Source organism: Mastigoproctus giganteus, chromosome 6, assembly GCF_048544385.1.
Source record: "Mastigoproctus giganteus isolate SK-2022 chromosome 6, ASM4854438v1, whole genome shotgun sequence".
In the NCBI taxonomy this organism is placed as follows: Eukaryota; Metazoa; Arthropoda; class Arachnida; order Uropygi; family Thelyphonidae; genus Mastigoproctus; species Mastigoproctus giganteus.
The window spans coordinates 219746588-219767203 of record NC_143580.1 but is presented as its reverse complement, the minus strand read 5'-3'; the positions used below and the strand labels follow the sequence as shown (position 1 = coordinate 219767203).

General features: G+C 37.2%; 1 protein-coding gene across 1 annotated transcript in view; it reads left to right on the top strand.

Moving 5' to 3' along the window:
• Positions 1-7269: 7269 nt before the first annotated feature.
• LOC150085000 (sodium/potassium/calcium exchanger 4-like) overlaps positions 7270-20616 on the top strand; it is a 131658-nt gene continuing 118311 nt past the window's right edge. The window contains exon 1 of the mRNA XM_090375703.1: positions 7270-7595. Within this exon, the coding sequence (XP_090231829.1) occupies positions 7472-7595 (124 nt within the window). The 5' untranslated portion in view covers positions 7270-7471. The remainder of the gene's footprint in view (positions 7596-20616) is intronic.

The window sequence follows — 20616 nt, the reverse complement described above, 5'->3', positions numbered from 1 at the left end:
CTATCAGAAGCATTGCACTCGGCCTGCGTAGATGTACGCATGCGTGAAGCATGCTTTGCGTCATTTCCAACATAAAGTAACAGACGTGTTCCTATTTTTTTTCCCGGTACGTGTATAATATTAATTACAATTAATTTAAAAATGAGCGTTATTGCAAGATGTGACCTTGGAAAACCGGGGACGAATGCTTTTATTGTTCACCTCGTTAGCAGAGCACACTTCGCATATTTTTTTTTGTGACAACTATAAAAAGTTTTCCACGAGCGAACCATCCCTGCTACACACGGAAGGAAACAGCGTTGCACAAGCGTTATTAACACGAGGAAGATCGGGGCCCTTGTTTGCTGCTAGCTGGGCTAAAAATAGTCGGGCATGCTCGGGTGAGCGGCTTTCATAATTATTTAACACGCTTTCAAGGGTGTGCAGTCAACAGCCAAACGATATATCTGGAACGCAACTTACCTTTTGGTTCAACCAATAAGACAATTTAGACTTCATTGGGTTATGGGATCCGCTAGATGTCGCTTTAGTTCGTGGCATTGATTTTATTTTATTTTTTCGCAATCTGACTTCTGAAACGTTAGTAGACAAGTTTTAAATTAAATATATTTCTTTATAATACACTCACTAGACAAAATATTAGGAACCTTTATTCAATATCTAGAGGAGGCACTTTTGGCAGAATTACAGCCCGTACATGATACCTGGATGCCGACCGGGCTAGCCAGGTGGGTAAAGTGCCTGCCTGGCAACTCAAAGGTCGCGGGTTCGAATCCCGCCTCGGACTTGGATCAGAGTAAAATGCAAAAACTTTAGGGGGATGCATTACAGCCACAGAAGCCGATGCGCCAACAACTAACAAAAAAAAAAAACCTGGATTCCACCAGATATCCGAAAGCTTCTAGCTCCAGATTTGACTGTTTTTCCATCAGGATATTTGCCCGCTCCTTTATTGTGGTAGGTAGAAAACTGTGAAGTCTAACTCCCTTCGAACGTAACACGACCTTCGAACTGTATGACCTGACTTAATCCGTACCAACAGGACATGCATTATACCACCTCCAACCATTTAAGTGGTGGATTTACAAGAAGTCTCTGAAAACTTTTAGGATTGATTCTTTTAAATGATAGTTATCATCATCATCATCAGCCATTTTCAATCCACTGCAAGATGAAGGCCTCTCCAGCAACTTTCCAGTTCCTTCTGTTTTGTGCAATGGCCATCCATTTACTACCCACAAACTTATGAATTTCATCTATCCATCCTTGCCGTTGTCTTCCAGGTTCTCTTCTAGCTCCTCTTGGGTACCATTCTGTTATTTTCTTAGTCCATCATGTCTTCCAGCTATGCGTCCTGCCCAAGACCATTTTGGTTCTTTAGTTTTGATAAGAATGTCCTTTACTTGAGTTTGCTGCCTAATCCATGTGTTTCTCTTCTTATCTAACACTCTGATTACCAATATAATTCGTTCCATTCTTCGCTGTGTAGTTCTCAGCTTCTCTTCCATTCTTTTGGTGAGTGCCCAAGTTTCACTTCCATAAGTAATGGTGGGGAGTATACATTGGTTCATTGAAACTATTCACTATCAAGTCTAAACTAGTTCTGTGTCAAGTTTCATCAGTGTCCACAGAGGTGTTCTACTGGAAAGTCGTGTTTAAGCTGGCTTAGTAATATCACGTTGTCATGGATTCAAGGACCGAACAAAGAGTTGTGATCAAATTTTGTTTTAAAGCAAGCCAGAAACATTGCAACTGAAACAGCTGTAATGGTCAGTACAGCTTATGGACACGAAGCACTATCACGATCCAACATTTTTCGCTGGTATGGGCTTTTCCATGAAGGGCGGGAAGGTGTTCAGGACGATGCGCGGAGTGGTTGCTCAACCTAGTCTCGTACAGGGTCGACCATCAAAAGCAGTTCTAGTTCGGAAGCTGTTAATGGAAGGTTTACCTGTCTCTCCGAATAGAACAACTTCACATTAGCAAGGATGTGAAGTTGCATTCCACAATTCTCGAAGATTTGCAAAAAAAGGAAAGTGTGCTCGCACTTCGTACCACGTACATCGACGGTAGGATAGGAGGAACGAGTTGCCAAGTGTCAAGATGTGATTGAGATAGCAGACAGACACCCGGTCTTTTTAAAAAACATCATAGCTGGTGATGAATCCTAATGCTTTGAGTACGAACCCAAAACAAAAAAGATTTTTTTTTACTTAATCAGCTGCATGGTTTTGAGAAAATTCGTGGAAGCCGAAGAAACTCCAGTTCCAAAAGTTTCGAACTAAAACGATGTTAGTGATTCTTTTTGATTGGCATGGAGTGGCTTCCATTTAGGCACACGATCATCAAATCCCATATTCCTCAACTCCCACTGCATGATTCAGTTAGAAATGGCCCTTTCTTTGGCTAAACTCAATGTCAGTCATTTACTGCACACTGCATCTCCTATTCTGATGTATAATTCGCATAAATAGCTAGTACTTTCTTGGAGTACCCTCTTTCCATCGAATTTTCTTCCTTTTAGAGCTGCACTCTCCTTTCATCTTCCAGCCATGGTTTACTTTTGAGATGGTTGCTTTCAACATACCAGTGATTTCTTTGTTTACTCAATTGTGGCTTCTGCTAAATTCGGGGAATGTGTACAGTGTTTATCAGATTGGAATCTGGGATCATACCATGTGACAACTTACATTTGTATAGCATCCGTTTAATTATCTGATTTCATCTTCTAAGGTCTGGGTTAACTTCTTGCATGCTAACGTCTGCGGTTAACATGCCTTCCTTATACACTCCTGCCTAGCTATGACAATGTAAGGTTCAATACATGAAATGATTAATATTAACAACTATACTGATTTTTCATCAAAATGTCCTCCATTTTTGGCAATTAATTTTATATAAAGAGTGTCTTAACTAACATTATTCCAAGCGTTCTGCAAGGCGTGCCATAAATTTTGTGAAGATGAACAAACTTTACGGACTTGAAGGTCTAGATGATCCCATAAAAGGTCTATTAAGTTTAAGTCAGGCGATGGGGATGGCCACACCATCAAATGCAATACTCCCTCCTGTTTACTTGCTAGAAAGTCCCTGCACAGTTTATTGCTGTGCTTCGGGTCATTGTCTTGTTGTAATATAAAATTTCTTCAACTAAGTTGAACTCCAGAGGATATTGCATTATGTTCAAGAATGTTTTATAGACTTCTCGCCAGAATTCAAGGAATTTTATCGTTCAATTCTGACGATGTCACCCACTCTAGAAAAAAAGAAGCAACCCCATATCATGATGGAATCATCACCGCGTTTGACTGTAGCCTCTAAACAATGTGGCATTGGACAACGTGGATCCAAAAATTTTAAATTTGAATTCATCCGTCCACAGTACCCTTTTCCACTCTTCAATTGTCTTAGGCCAAGACAATAATTTCTTTCGACTCTCCGGTTATAATAACGGTTTTTGGACCGCTACACTACCATGAAGTCCTGCTTGTTTTAGACGAAGTCTTACAGTGGATGTAGACATGGGAGATTCTCTATTCGTATTGAATTCAGCTCGAATTTTAAGTGCACTAAATCGTCTGTTGCGTTTAGAAATCAGAGTTATGGTCTCATCTTGAGCTTCCCTTGTTAAGTGCGGTCGTCCTGAATCTCTAGTCTCCTTGAATCGTCTAATGGTAGTTTGTACTACTTTAAATGAAACACCTAGTTGCAAAAAACTCTAGAATCATCTACAACGTCCAACCACAATTAGGAATCTTCTACAATGTTCCACCACATTTAGGAATCTTCTGAACCTTTCTGGAATATTCTATCAATTTCGTAAATATTATTTCTATTTTTAGACTTTTATACACAATTGAAAATATTTTAATAAAATTTAGTAAATATGTTATTGCTATTTTAATAAAAACTTTGAAAAAAGAAAAATTAAACTTAATTACAAACTTTTAGGCAGGAGTGTACATCAATTTATCCAAGAAGGTGAACTAGACTATGAAAACAAGGATGTTAATATACTTTTTAGAGGGTAGTGTACTTATACAAGTGAAGTTATGGATTTTACGTTTTTCTTATGTCTTCAAATTACTGGATTTAAAATTTTAATTATCTATTTCTTTTCAGCATCCCACAGAAATATAAAAACATTTGAAATATAAAGGAGAGCTCCTTTATATTTCAAAGGTTAAATTTCAGTTCTGAAATCACGTATTAAGTTAGGATAAACAGAGCAAGAGGCTAAAGAAATCTTCAAACGTTGCCTGCCCTTATTAAAGACTAGGCTTTTCATAATTGTAAGTAATTTTGTCCATAAATAAAAGTACCAATAATGATGGTAAGTAGGGAAGGGCTCCAATGATCAATTGGAAGTGATCTATTAAAGATGCATAAACATTTTCAGTAACTATAATTATGCAAAAACCGGGATCTTTCTTTTTCTAAAATTTAATAGACAAACTTGACGTAATCTGAGAAATTATTCATCGTACAGATATTTATCATAATTACTATAATAATTGGCGTTTTTCTATCATTAAAATTGTGTGGGAGGGAGGAAATTAAAAATGTTATTACTTGTTTTTTGTGTGTGTTTTGACTTCCACTCTACTGAAGTCAGATTCTCCACCACAAAATTTGACCGCAATTCACAGAAAACTCTAGACATTTTTTAATAAATTTACAACCTTTAATGAACATTATATACAGTATTTACATAAAAGAAGCAAATAATTACATACAAGCGTACCAATTTCCATATATTTGAACCATACTACAGTACACTACACTATCACTTTATCTCATCAACTATTCTCAATTTTTGAGAATAGTTGATGAGATAGGTGATAGTGGACTGGACAAGGCTTTCTTTCTCTCACGTTTTCTTTTTCATCTTGCTACCACGAGATGTGAACTCTGGCCACCAAAAAATTTACTTCCACTTCATCCCGCAAACTCACGACTTTCTCCCCTTGACCACAGAGAAGTCAGATACAGAGTGGACACTTGCTCAATTACTCCCCCCGAACTTTTCTTTTTCCCTCAAGTTTGGAACGCCTCCCCCAAGGACTCGTAACCAATATTCATACTCTGCTTAATTTTCCATTCCTTTCTATTTGCTAAAACATCTCCCTAGCGCACAAACCAACCCTTCTCTAGAAATTTTCTTAATTTTTTCACACGACAGTATGATCTTTTCATATTTGCCGGTCGCCTCCAAAACACTCCGTTTCGTGTTCACACCTTCTCTGCTAAATATGGCCAACTTGCCAAAAATCAGCCATCCTGACGCCGTTTTCTTTTGACGCGAACACTGGACGTCCATTCATTTCCTATTTACTTCCTAACAGTGACTTAGATCAAAAGAGACGCTTTGTGGTCCCCTTTCACGGTCCTATTGTTCTTGCCCTCAGCAACACTTTTCCTCGGCTGTTTGCAAATGGCATCCCCTCCTGCCTGCTGTCCCTGTTAGCTCTCTTATATTGTTCGAAATTACTTGTTTCCATTTAGCTCCTATTTCACATATATAACTTTTCTATAACTTTCCCATTCCCAAATCCAGTGTTTCTTCAAACTTTAACCTTATTTACAATGAAACTAAATATCCAACCTTAACTTACTATCTTTAACTTAATACTCAGGCATTAATGCTAATTCTCACTTTCCATCGCCCTTCCTGGATTTATTTTAGTAAAACAGATATTTCTATTAAATTTGTAAGATATCTTATAAAATCATTAGAATACTAGTTCAATTTTTTGTCAAGAGATGGTGTTATCGGCATAATTCCTATGGCGATATGTCCTTTGATTTACTGGAAAATATATTATTAGCGATATTTAGAAAATTTGATTATATGTTATTTATAAATGTTAAAAAATTTTTTTTCATTTCAAGCAAGGTTCAGGTTTCTTATTCCTTATACAAATCAATTTTCCAAAGTTTGTATTGAAATTTGCAAACAAAAAAAAATTCATTTCTTCGAATATATTTTTAAACTGATGATATTAATATAAGTGGCAAAATTAGGAAAGAATGACAGAATCCAGTCAATAAGTGTAAAAAGTTATTTAAAATGTTTTAAAATCTTAATCTGAAGAATTTTTAAGTCAATTTGACGTCATTTGTAACCATTTCTATTATCTCTATTGACTATCTGCTGCTTCTGAAAGAAAGTAAATGGTAATTTTCATTGCAAATCCTGCATCAGTTGCTAATCACGCGCTGAAAATGAACTTACACCTGCAAATCACGAGAATTTTTTTTACTGATTATTTCTATTGTTAAACTCACGAGCATTTTTTTTCTATTATTAAAATCACGAGCGTTTTTTTTATATTGTTAAGATCACGAGCTTTATTGAAACTGATTGATTATTTCTATTGTTAAACTCACGAGCATTTTTTTTCTATTATTAAAATCACGAGCGTTTTTTTTTTATATTGTTAAGATCACGAGCATTTTTTGAAACTGATTGATTATCTCTATTGTTAAACTCGCGAGCAATAGTTTTATTGTCAAACTCAAGAACAATTTTTTTTCTATTCTTAAATTCACGAACATTTTTTTCCTCTTGTCATTTCTATTATTAATTAACGCTGTAAAAAATCAGAAAAATAACTTTTAATTCTGCAACCGAAACTGTCAGATAACTTCGTTAATCACATTAACGTGCTGAAAATAAATAGAAGGTAGCAATATTATTTTAAATAAATCGCGCGTGCCAACTAATTACTCATTTCAAATTATGTTCTTGTCACGATATTTACGATTAATAATTTTAACCACGTTAACATTTGCTGCTCGAACACGTTCGAAGACGGGCTACTTAAATTTAGTACTTTTACGTGCATCCCACTACAAATCACCTGCTCTTACAAAATTTACTTTGAGCACATGCTCTTCATGACTTTTAATGAGAGTTGACCGACTACCGCTGTTCGGGGTTTGTAACGCAACCAAACGGGCTTGCGTTTCACCTCAATGGAAATTACTGCAACCATAAATTCCTAAGCATCTGCCAAGTGTCTAATAGAACACACTTAATAAATCATCGGCAGGTACATTAGGCGCAAGAAATATGTTTTCTCGATGATGAGTCTTTAAAAAAACTTGTCAAATAAAAAAAAAAAAAGCTCAAGAAGAGAGTGTTGTCGGCCATCTAGCGATACATATTTGATCAGCAATCATCGGGTAGTGTGTTAACGCTAAACTGTTCCTGTATTCGCTTACCTGTGTTCGAGAGTAAAACGCAGTTGGCTGTTATTCCATGTATCCAAGGCGCCGGCCTACAGTTCGCTGTTAGCTAGGCTGCAGTGTCCATGTGTGTGTGTGTGCATGCTTTTCAGACACCGGTGATGTATTAGAAAAGTAACGACTTCGGGTTATGTCGTCCCGGTCAAACTTTGACCTTTTCGAAGTAGCGGTATGAGGTTAGGTGCCTTGTCAGACCTGCTAGTGTCATCTTAACCTTGCCATGTCCCCCAAAGTGACTGCTTATCGGCATAATGCGCTTGCCGTCCGCTACACTTGTGTTTTCAGACGGTTGGTATTAGCCGCCATAGCGGTTATCATTTGTTTGTCGCTGGCTAAAGACAGTGGTAAGTTAGTTTTGCGTTTATTTTGGTTTGGGGGAATCATCGGGGAAGTTTCTTTTATTGACTCTTGAGCTTTATAACTGGATATTTGTTCGTTACGTTGACGAGGACAGTTTGAGGTGGTTTTCGAAGAGAATATCGCGTCTACGTAACCAGAAAGTATTTTGAACGTCTACTGGTGATGATAAACTTACGTAAGTCAGTGTCCTTGCAAGTGACCCGTCACATTGCCACGCAATAAGAGAGCGAGTCACTTTTTCTTGTAGGGGCAATTATCGTAATTAAGTGGTAACGTTTCCATCATTACTTTAAATATCTCTGAAGTCAAGAATATATGGTCTAGGAAAATTAGAATTAAATGTGTGGGTGTGCTTTTTGAGCAGTCATCTCTAACCTACTTGAGCTAATATTCGAATTCACTTTACCTGCGCTGCGACTGCGATCTGTTTTCTGATCCAAATCGCTACTGCTGTTTTTATTTGTTTTTGTACAAATAAAATAAAATGATTGTAGTTCACAATTGAATTAAAAGATAAACATCGTTAATCGATTAAAAGGACCCCTAATAAAGTCCGCTAGGGGCAGCAGCGGCAGACCGTAATAATGGTTATAGAAATAATAAAATATTAAATCGATCAGGTGCAAATATCCTTAAATTGTCTGAAACGCAGGGTGGCTTATTTGAGGGATTTATTTCCTTTTGCATAAATACTGTCTAAGAGAGAGAGAGAGAGAGAAAGAGAGAGGCGAACTTGGGCAGGTTTTCCAAATCATCTGGCCACCTGGTAATCTCAAAATGATGACGACTATTGATCTACCCTTGGCGTAGGTATATTTTTACATTCTATAGTGGCGCCAACAATAATTGAACTGTCTGCAATTATTAAGCGTTCCACTTCTATAAATATACGTCACGCAATTAATCTCTGGCAGGAAGGTAAGAGTGTGTCAACCGTACTTAGTATTATAGATGAAAAGCATTTAGAATTTCCTTTAAACATCCCCCCCCTCAACTTAGACGGATGTATTATGATCCAGATTTAAGTTTAATTAAATAATTTCCAACTGGTTTTATTGTTTGACTGATTTTTTCACAATTAGTCTAATGTTAATTACTTATGCAATTTTTTTTTCATTTTTTTTTTTTTAGTTTTATTTATCCTTAATTTTTTATTATATTTTGAGTGAGCCATTGATTGATTTAGACACGCGGTTAACAATGGAAGTTACGTTTGGTGATTTTCAGCACGAGATTAACAATGAAGTTTCCTGGCAGCCAATTTCAGCGCGCGACCAACAATTAAGGTTGCTCCATAATCAGTTTTATCGCGTGATTAACAATGAAATTGCTCCCTTAGTCAATTTCAGTATATTGTTAGTTGCCTAACAGTCAATTTCATGAATTGGCAATTATCACGTGTTAATAAAAGTTATTGCTTGTCAATTTTATCAGGTGATGAATAAACGATTTCTTGTCAATTTCATCACGTGTGAATAAAAGTTGCTTTCTTGTCAATTTCATCACGTGATGATGTAAAGTTGCTTGGTTGTCAATTTCATCACGTGGTGAATAAGTAACTTTCTTGTCAATTTCACACGTGATGAATAAACGTTGCTTGCTTGTCAATTTCACACGTGATGAATAAACGTTGTTTGCTTGTCAATTTCATCATGTAATGAAGCATTTGATTGTCAATTTCAACATGCCATGAATTAATGTTGCTTGCTCGTCAATTTCATCACGTGATGAAGATTTTTTGATAATGAATATCATCACGTGAGGAAGATTTTTTTGATAATGAATGTCATCACGTGAGGAAGATTTTTTGATAGTCAGTTTAACATGTGATGAATAAACATTGCTTGCTTGTAAATTTCATCACGTGATGAAGCCTTTGATTGTCAATTTCAACATACGATGAATATATTGTATTATTAGTAACCAATTTTTAAAAGCGCATCACCTGCCTCTAAGTCATCAATCATCAAGGAAGTGTGTGTTGTTAATAAAGCGGGTTAATAGATCTATACGGGTGACCCAAACTTATTTTTGCGACATAAAAAGTAAAGAATTCATTGACATTTAGAATGCAAAGCCTGAAAATGTACAACCATTTCATAAATGCATTACAAAGTTTTAGCAATGAAATACCTCAAAAAAAATTCTTAAATCTTTATTTCAGTATTCAGTAGATTGGCACGCCAAACTCAGTGATAGTCAGTACGGTGTAGCAGTCACAGATCTTTATTTACGTGAAGTTAAAACTTTCGAAAACCTGTACCATGCACATAATTAAGAGGTCATAAATCCTCTTTATCAATCCCATGTCCCAGATTTCTACAAGTCCATCCACCTGAAATTGCTGGATTATGGTCAGTCTGGAGCTGCGGGCACGGGAAAAAATCTAGTCTGAAGCGATCAGTGGTCAGAAGGGACAGCCAATAACTATGACAACATCCTCACTTGATGGATGGGCGACCTACTATATTAAAGGTCTCTATAAAAGTTAGGGCAGCCATTTAAAATAACATTACTGAATTCATCGTTGTTATAGCAAGGTTTAAGGAGCATCAGCGACTAAGGCCATATTTCTCTGTGTATACCGTCTGTAAATTGTGTTCCGATGTTGATTTTCTGTTTGATGGACAAAATACCCGAGTTTCCGGGAGAAAAAACCAGGCTACCCTCGCCTGAGACCCACTAACTCAGAAACGTTGTAAAGAAGACCCATAAAAATTCCTCATCGATGGGAAACTCGAACTCAAGTCGTTTCCAGCCGCTGTGGGGAGGACGACGACCCTACCAGTTGTTAGAATCGCCATCCACCCCACACCGGATGGAAAAGGCTTGAGTTCGAGTCCCGTGAGTGACGTAAGGAATTTTTATCGGCCTTTTTCACAACATGGCTGAGTTAGTCGGTCTCAGGCTAAGGTAGCATGGTTTTTCCTCCCGAAAACTGGGGCTTTTCGTCCAGCAAACAGACCACAAATTGACCACAGAACACATGCAATTTACAAACAATATACACGGAGAAATATGGCCTTAGTCGCTGATGCTCTTAAAACCCTATTATGACAACGACAACGAAGAAAACTACATAATTTTTGATGGTTTACGACGAAAGACAATACTCCCTTATTCTAAAAAAGGTTAGAATAACAAAATATGAATTTTAAACCTGACCCGAGTCCATTTTTATTCATCATAATAATCCACGATGACAATGATTGACAGGGAAACCTTGCCACACCCTAGAAGAGTACTATTGCAGAAGAACTGGTCATTACAGCAGACGAATGAATATCGAGTGAAAAAAAAAGAGAATGAGACTTTCAAAGACGGAGAAGAAAACAGGGAGGCATACTGGAGCAGTTGATTATCTGTGCTTTCCACCCTTAATGCGATGACATACTTAGCTGATATCTTATACTTTCAAGATGTTCTCAATGTCAACCCCTTATCTGGTACATATTAACCTTTAAATATACTTGCCTTAGATACAGTTTGCACATTGTCTTGATTTTCATTTTGTTCACCAAACATTGGGAAACTTTCCGGCTCATCGATTGAGAAGTAAATATTGGGACACTTAATGAACGTACATTGCGCATGGACGTTTTGGTGAGAGAGAGAGAGAGAGAGAGAGAGAGAGAGATGGCGGGAATAGAATAATTATATAGCAATGCATATATAGAAAACACGTGTGATTGATCTGAAAGGGGAAATTCTAGTGAGGAATGAATTGTCAATAAACCGATGGTTGATTTTAGAAAGAATGGTAAAGAATAGTAGAAGCAGCAGGGGAAGGAAAGAAGAAAAAAAAGAGGAGAAAATGATCTAAATAGGAAGAAATAAAGGAAAAGTACGAATTAGAGAGAGAGAGAGAGAGAGAGAGAGAGAGAGAGAGAGAGAGAGAGAGAGAGAGAGAAGACAGGAAAAACAGAGAAGTGGAAAAGAGCGAGAAATAATAGCGAGGAATGCGAAGGAAACCGAGGAAGAAAAGAGGAAAAGATGGGATAAAGGAGCAGAAGCAGAGAGAGAGAGAGAGAGAGGCTAAGAGAGGAAGAAAAGAGGAAAAGATGGGATAAAGGAACAGAAGCGAGAGAGAGAAAAAGAAAGAAAGATGGGCTAAGAGAGGAAGAAAGAAATGAACAAAATGAAACAAGGAGAGGGAGAAAGAACGAAATAAAGAAAGGGAGAGAGAAAGAGAGAGGAGAGAACTAAGAAAGGAAGAAATGAATAAAATGAAACAAGGAGAGGGAGAAAGAACGAAATAATGAAATGAAGAGAGAAAGAGAGAGGGGGAGGGAACTAAGAAAGAAAAAAAGAACAAAATGAAACAAGGAGAGGGAGAAAGAAAGAAAAAATGGGAGAGAGAGGGAGAAAGAAAGAAAAATTGGGAGAGAGAGAGAGAGAGAGAGAGAGGAAGAAAAGAATTTAGAAAACATTAAGAGAGGAAGAAAAGAACAAAATGAAACAAGGAGAGGGAGAAAGAAAGAAAGAAGAAAAATGGAAGAGAGAGAGAGAGAGAGAGAGAGAGAGAGAGGGAGGAATTGAACGAAAGATCAACAGGATGACCAGTTAACAAACGATTAGAAGGAAAAAAGAAACAGTTTTTTTTTTTTTTTTTTTCTATCGAAGACTTAATTCAAGCTTGGCAAATGTGTTTTCGCATCGGATGCATGATGTATTAACGTACTTTCATTTAATCTGATTAAGATTGTTACAGTTAATCTTAAAATTTCATCTCCGTTCACTTAAGTCCATTTTAATCTTTTTTCTACATTATTCACCAATGAATGTGTCGATGTGCGTATAACGAATTTTTAATCCCTTTGTTTCGTTTTTTCAATTTTTAAGCTGAACTCACCATTATAATCAAATACGTAGTTTGGGAAGACGATTTTCAGTATCAGATAAATATAAAAAACGCAGCATCTTTGATTTGATACTTTTGGATAAATTCTCAAATAAGATTTGTACGATTAGGATGGTAAAAATGAGAGAGAGAAAACGAAAGAGAAAGGGCTTCATGTCATTCCTATAGTCAATATTATGAAATTATTCTTCATTCTTTCCAAGATCTTTATTAGAAACCAACGTTTTGACTGTACCTTTCTCCCAGCGTAGAGGATGGAATACTTTCTTGGCGCAACCATTCAAAGAGCATTCAAGTCATTCTATTCAATCAACTGAAAATGTACCAATCCGCCAATACCTGATCACATGACTCAAGGACACAAACGTAAACCTAAAGTGCGCGGTAATTACTGTCTGGACTTTATTTCAGACGCACACCAAGGAATTATCAGAATCCATTATACAGGATTTGGCAGTTCAGCAGCAATAACACCATCGTTTGGAATAATTGAATAAACACCATAATTTTAATAATACTAAAATTAAACTGTTTATTATTTTAAGTTGTTTATTAAATTATAGCGTATAGTTCCAAAATATTATTTACAATTTTCTGTTGGTAATTCCTTCACGAAAGGAGAATTTCAATTGGTCCCCATTGTATTCTGTTGACAGATTTGTTGATCGTTTGCCTGATAAATCATAATAATGATCGGACAATGTGGCGTCAGACGATCATTATCGTCGTCTGCAAGCTTCATTCCTTGATGTTCTTTGTGCTTGATTCAAAAATAAATAAGCAATCATTAATAAATGTTTGCAAATTATCCCATTTATTTACGACAAACTCGTCATCAATTGTTTATACTCTCGAACACAGATAATGAAATAATTAAGTGCGCATTGCGTAGAAGGGATTATAAGTTTATTATTAAAAGTGAAAGTTAAGTAATTGCTGGCTGTGTAATACGCTAACTGGCCAAAATATTAGAAACATTTTGCGATTGGCTTGAACACCTTTTGGCTTGAATACCTTTCGGTCATATCAGACCAACTTTTTCAACCATGTCTGCTGTCCCCAAAACCTACGCGTGCCAGATCACATGTCCCATCTGGATATCCATCACAGTTATAATTTCACTACACCGCAACTTATAAAAATTATCAATTCATTGTCTCCTACTGCTATCGCAGGAGCTGATAATGTTCTCCAATTCATCGTTAAGTGGCTCAGCCCTTCGACCACTGCTGTCTATCTACAATGACATCCTGAAGATCCGCTGATTTCCAGTTGAGTGAATCAGCTAATACTGTCAGGTCTATACCCAAGATCCGTAATCCATCGCTAATTAAACATTACTGCCCAATCTCTAAAGCCTCAACACTTCTGAAGTTATTGGAAAAAATGCTGCTACCATTCCTCACCAAACAAATACTCGCAGATTGGCAACCACAAATGCCATACTAGCAGCGTTCGAGAGCAATTATGAACTTACCATAACTTACATAGATATTGAGGCTGTGAATGTTCCTTCTCTTTTGTGGCTTTTACAATCATACTGTAACATCAAGAGAGACATGCTGTACTTTCTAGGTTATCCTCTCTGGATTGTTGTTCACAGCAATTATTGCCCCACAGATGCGGAATAACCGAAAAATCATCTCCTACGCAGATGACCTTAAGATTTTTATCCCAATTGGGCCCAGTCCAAACCTCATCACGACCACTAACCACATTAATAATAGTCTTTTGGAAATCGCATCCTTTCTCTATAGCACTCTGGCCTGACGATCAATCCTGGGCATACCAAGATGATGATGTTCTCTCTGAAGACCAATCCTTCTGTGATTGCTTCCACTTTAGATAACACCCAAATTCCTGTTGTTACTTCACACTCTGACTTATGTGAAATGTTTGACCCTAAACTCATTTTTAATACACAGCTGGATAAACTTGTTTCACGGGCTTCGAGTCTTCGTTGCATAACAAAACAGAACCTCTTGCACATTAAAGATCCCAACATAATCATGAAATACATCAGAACGATTATCTACCCATGATTACTGTACGCTTCGGAAACCTGGGCTTCCGAAGCGTACTGATAAATTGATAATTTATCTGTATTGATAAATTGATAATTTATCAATATCAAAAGGAGGTGGAATCTTTTGTTATATTTAATTATCTATTATCAAATAACCTTTTCCCCTCCGTATCAAATTCTGCGTTTGAGTCCTAGACAATATTTTAGTTGCGAAATTATCTACTAAATCCACCGTCCATTGTGTTTAATCAAATTAGCCTTGGACTGGAAATAATATGGTAAAAATTGAACGCAGCAAATCAACCACTTGGGTTTGAAGCCCAAACTTCCAACTTCCAAAAATAAATGCATTGGAACCACATTCTTGACAATCATTATGTACCATTTTAGTTTAGGACGAAGATGTAAAGGGCCTTTCTGGTCCTTAGGGGCTATAATCCGGCCCCTGATTCGAGAATCGAAGCCAAATTTCCCACACAGAGTCACACCAACAGGGCCATTGCATAACTCCAGGTGTCTCCTACCACAGAGAACACTCTGCAGCCAAACTACGAGTTCCTAAACAGCTGGCGTGTTTAAGTGTGCATTTCAACTGATATAAGGTAGCAGGAAGGATGCTGTCCAGTATCCTTTCTGATTGAAATTCTTGTCACCAAGAGGTAATATCGATCCCGGCAAAGAATGTACGACCTGCCATCAGAAAGACAGTTCCTCTCAAGGATTCATTTGTTCTCATACACCAAAATGTTAGAAGTGGACGAAACAAGATTGACACCATGAAGGTGAGTTGTAAGGCTGGCGACTCCAGCCTTAAGTGTCTCAGCCCTTTTATTATTATACCTTTCCTGTTGAGTGGATCAGCTATACTGTCAGGCCTACACCCAAAATCCATAACCCATCGCTAATTAAACATTTCTGCCCAATCTCTAAAGCCTCAACACTTCTGAAGTTATTTGAAAAATGTCGCTACCAGTTCTCATCAAATAGATCCTTGCAGATAAGCTACCCCAGATTCATTACCCTCTCTCACAGCGATCGACAACTATAAAGCTCGCAGCCACAAATTCGATATTATCAGCGTTCTGGAGCAATCAGAAATTAGCCATAACTTAGATATAGAGGATGTGTATGATACTGTGAATGTTCCTTCTCTGTTGTGGCTTTTAGAATCATACTATCACATCAAAGGAGACATTCTATGTTTTCTCTCGCCTCTCCTTGGCAAGAGGTTGTTGCGACTGGACATAGGAGGAAGATGCTATTGGAGGACTGTTACCGCTGAAGTGCCCCAGGGTGGCGTCCTCTCTGGATTATTATTATTCATGGCAATTATAGCCCCAGTGGTACGAAAAAACAAAAAAATTATCTCATACGCTGATGACATTAAGATTCTAACACCAATTGGGCCCGGTGCCAACCTCATCCTGATGACTTATCACATTAACATTACTCTAACGAAAACTGCGTCCTTTCTTGAGCATTTTGGCCTGACGATCAAACTCGAGAAGACCAAGATGATCATATTCTCTCTGAAGACCAATCCGACAGTAATCGCTCCGAATTTTGGTAACCAAATCCCTGTTATAACCATCCATTCAGACTTAATTAAAATGTTCGATCCTAGACTCCTAATCCTAATACTTAGCTGGATAAACTCCCCTCGAGTCTGCATTGGACAACAAAACAAAATCCTGGATATCATTAAAAAATACATCAGAACGATTGTGTACCCACTACTAATGTATGCGTCGGAAGCATGGCCTTCGACTACCCTAATGACCAAAAAGCCTCTCATTGCATCTGACTATTGGCTACTGAAGTGGGCCAGTTGGAAGTCCAATCTGCCGAATAGCAGAATGACAACATTAGTAAAAGCAATGGGATTTCCCCGTTTCTCCGAGCTTATTGATTCCCGGAGGCTGGTTCCTGGACTTATTTCTGAACCATCCATATGGGATTCATGTTGCTGCTGGAGAATTCCTCTTTCGTCCTTGTGGACTGCTCCAAGACTGGCCCAGCAGAGTGCGAGACTTTTGACGTCTCCCCCCCCCCTCTGGCTTACAAGCAAACCAAAGACAACATAAGTGCAATTCATACACACTGCAGCATATTAGTTTCTCTTGGCCTTGGTGTATATCGCTAATGAACAAACCCAATCCTGTTACTTGAAGTTGCTTAACTCGTTTGAAGATGGAGTTAAAGAGACCCAAACTTCCCTTTTGGGCATTCCAGAAAAACGTATAATGGTATCAATGTTTTTGAGAATAAAACGAAAATTGTTGATTATCTACGCTTGTATTTTCATTCCTCCAATCTCACACCTTACCTCGTTAATGTGGTGCATGTGTGTTCATAAATTCCCCAAAAAACTTTATGCCTTCTTTCTTTCTCAATCCTTTATAAGATTAAAATGAATTCATTCATTCTTTTCTCTCTGTCTTCAGCTTCAGTCAGTCTCTTCTTCCTTTCTATTTTTATACATTTCCGACTCTACTTTCTATTCTGGCTTCTCTTTTTGATTCTCCCCCCCCTCTCTCTCTTTCATCATTTTATCCCTTTCGTTTTTGCTCTCGTTCTTTCTCTCTCTGTTTCTTTGTTCCTAACGTTCTCTTTCCTCCTCTTCTTCTTTCTTCCATTCTCCTTTCTTTTCTCAGTTTCTATCTTTGTTTTTTCCTGTCCTTTTAACACATTCTCTTTCTTCCCCTTACTATCAATTTATTTCCTTCTTTCCATATAGCTTTCGTGCTTTTCATTACTTTCCCTTTCTCCACTTTCTCTCCGCTGCCTTTTCATTTTCTGTCTTTTCTTCTCCTCTCTTTCTCTCTTCTTTTTACTTCTACTTCTTTCCATTTCTTATTCTTCGTTTTCTGTCTTTTACTTCCTTCTCACTCACACTACCCTCTTCTCTTGATGTTTCTTTTTTCTACTTTCTCTCTCTCTCTCCCTCTCTCTCTCTCTCTCTCTCTCTCTCTCTCTCTCTCTCTCTCTCTCTCTCTCTCTCTTTCCTTCTCCTCTTGCCCTCTCCTTTTTCTGCCTCCTCTTGCCTCTTTTTTCTACTCCTCTTGCTTCACATACCCTCTATTGATTTTTTATTTTCAACTTCTTTCTTCCTCGCTCCTTTCTTCTCCTCTTCTCTCTTTTTCATCCTCCTCTCTCTCTGTCTTTTTTCTCCTCTCGCACTCGTTTCTCTTCACGCTACTCTTCTCTTTATTTTTACTTTTTCGACTTCTCTCCCCTACCGTCTCTTTACTCACCTCTTCTCCCGGTGGTTTTCCTCCTCCTCTTCTCTTGCTATGCTTTCTCTTCACGTTACTCACAGTACCGTATTTTAATTTTTCCTTTTTCTACTCTCCTCACCCTCTCTCTTTCCCCCTCTTCTCTCGCTCTGTTTTATCTTCACACTACCTGCACACTACCCTTCTGTTGATTTTGCCTTTTCTACTTCTCTCTCTGTCTCTCTTTTCCTCCTTGTTTTCTCTTTCTTATTCCTTTTCTTTTTTCTTGCTCTTTCCTATTCTTTCTTCCCTGCCATTCTCTCCTCTTTTTCTTCCTATCTCGCCCTCTTTATCATCTCTCTTTCCTCCTAATCTCTCTCTCTTCTCTTAATACTACTCACATTACCATCTTCTCTTGATTTTTCCTTTTTCTACTTCCCTTCTTATCCTTTCTCTTCTTTGTCTTCTTCGGTCTCTCCTCCTCTGTCACTCTTTTTGATCCTCTCTCTATCTCTCTCTCTCTCTCTCTCTCTCTCTGTCTCCGGCCATCTCAAAATTCATTCCTGGCCTGTAAAAAATAAGTATTGCAAATAAGTAGTTCGTTGTAAACATTTTCTGTTTTTCTGAAGTCCCTGTTGCTTCTGTCTATCTTCAAGTTAAAGAAATATATCCACACATTTTTTATTTTTCTTACATATCTTCTGTGTGCTTCATTTGCATTAACACTATCGTGAAGAGAGGTCTAGAGAAACATGATTAATATAATTCAATATTCATAATGAGAATTAATAGAGGGTTCTCTTTGCCTCTGCTAAATAGTGATATACTGTAGATAGTGACAGTGATATAATATAGATAATATTGTTAAATGATATATAGATAATATAATAATATAGATATAAATAATATAATAATATAGATATAAATAATATAACAATATAGATATAGATAATATTGATAGGTATAAATAATATAACAATACAGATATTGTTATAAATAATATAACAATATAGATATAGATAATATTGATAGGTATAAATAATATAACAATATAGATATAGATAATATTGATAGATATAAATAATATAACAATTAGATATAGATGATATATAGATAATATAATAATATAGATAGTGATATAATATAGATATAGGTATGGATAATGATATAATATAGATAGTAAAGATCTGCTTTAATCATGACCAAAGAAAACATTTTTATTCAAAAGAGATTCATTCGATGACTGGAAGAGAAATACGATTTAGGAAAAACAGCCCTGATTGAGGGAGAAGATATCATCTTAAAACTTTCGCATATAAGAAAACATTTCAGGAACGAGTGTCTTCTGAATTTTCCCAATAAGTATTTAGGGCCGCTGCTTTACTTGAAAAAGGACATGAGCACGATAACCGCAACGTTTTTCTAACTCATTTTCTTCCGGATTGATTTGTTATTTTGAACAGTCGAAATACTTCGGACTAACATGAACATCACCATCATTAGATTCAACTCAACCGTCGTCTGCCAAACGAGGTAGCTTCTGATAAAAAGATACTTAACGAAACTTGCCTCCACTGGCTCGAAAACAAGAGCCGAAAGCAAATCATCGGCGTCTATATACGGTCGTTTATTCATGGAGGTGGAAGGAGTGCTAGTAAACGTACCCCAACGGAGCTCCCACCAATCGATAGCTAGTATCTTCGATGTGCGTTCTTTCGACCTTGTCCGCAGTGGATAGAAGAAAATCTTTTATGTAGTAGACGGCCCATAACTGCTGTCGATAGCGAGGAAACCCATGAACAAGAGATTCGGAAATGTAAGTGGATGAGGAAACAGCAAAGAGGTATTTATCAAGCAGCACAGACAGAGGATAGATGGCCGTTTAAGAGTTGCGAGCTAACCAACAGAGATCCTCCAATAAACTCGTTCTGATCATTTGCATACTCAATCAATAACAACACGTTCTGGAATGCTTCCTTCTCTTGTTATCATAGTTCCGGTTTAATCTATCTCCTCCTCCCTTCCTGATTCGGTTTTCCCGTATTACTTCCTTCTATATGCCTCTCTTAATATTGCACTTTCTTTTTTATACTTTAGTCCTCTATCCATCTCTCTCTCTTCTCCTGCCTACCCCTCTGTGAATCAGTCTCTCAACCTCTTTCTTTTCCCTTCACTCTATCTCTCTTAAAATACGACCCCCCTCTCTCTCTCTTCTAACAGTGGTTACCATCGCTGCCTTTCACACCATGTGGGAAGGCTTGGGTTCGAATCCTGTCCAAAAAAGGTCGGTGTTTAACAAGAGTCGCACCATTTTTCTCCTGGAAATTGATTTTAAATCCAGGAGAACCACTTAAATCAATCATAGAATAGACATTTTATAGACATTATATACCTACACTTCACGCATTTTGCTGTCTAGGCGTTAATTAGAAACAACCAAAAATTATTAATCTTCCCTTTAGTTTTATCTTCTCCCTGTATCTCCTGTTTATTTTTCTTCCGCTTATTTTTCTTTCTCCTCTCCCTCTCTTAGTCTCTTTCTTTCTGTCCATCAACCTCTCTCCTTTTGTCTATCTTTCTCTCTTAATCGAAATCTTGAAAAATTGTCTTTTTTCTCTCTCGCTCGCTCTCTTAATCTCTTTCTATATCCTGCTGTCGGATTCTCTCAATCTCTCTCTTATACTATCAATTTCCCTCAATCTTTCTTTTCTACTGTCCTTTCTCTCTCTCCTTCTGTGTATCAGGCTCTCTCTTTTTGTCTGTTATTTTCCCATAATAGCGATCTTGAAAAATTGTCTTTTTTCGCTCTTAAAATTCTGTCTTCGATGAAGATAATGGATTAATCTCTCTATTGATCCATTATGTTCATCTTGTCTCTCTAGATCTTTCTTTTCTACTGCCTG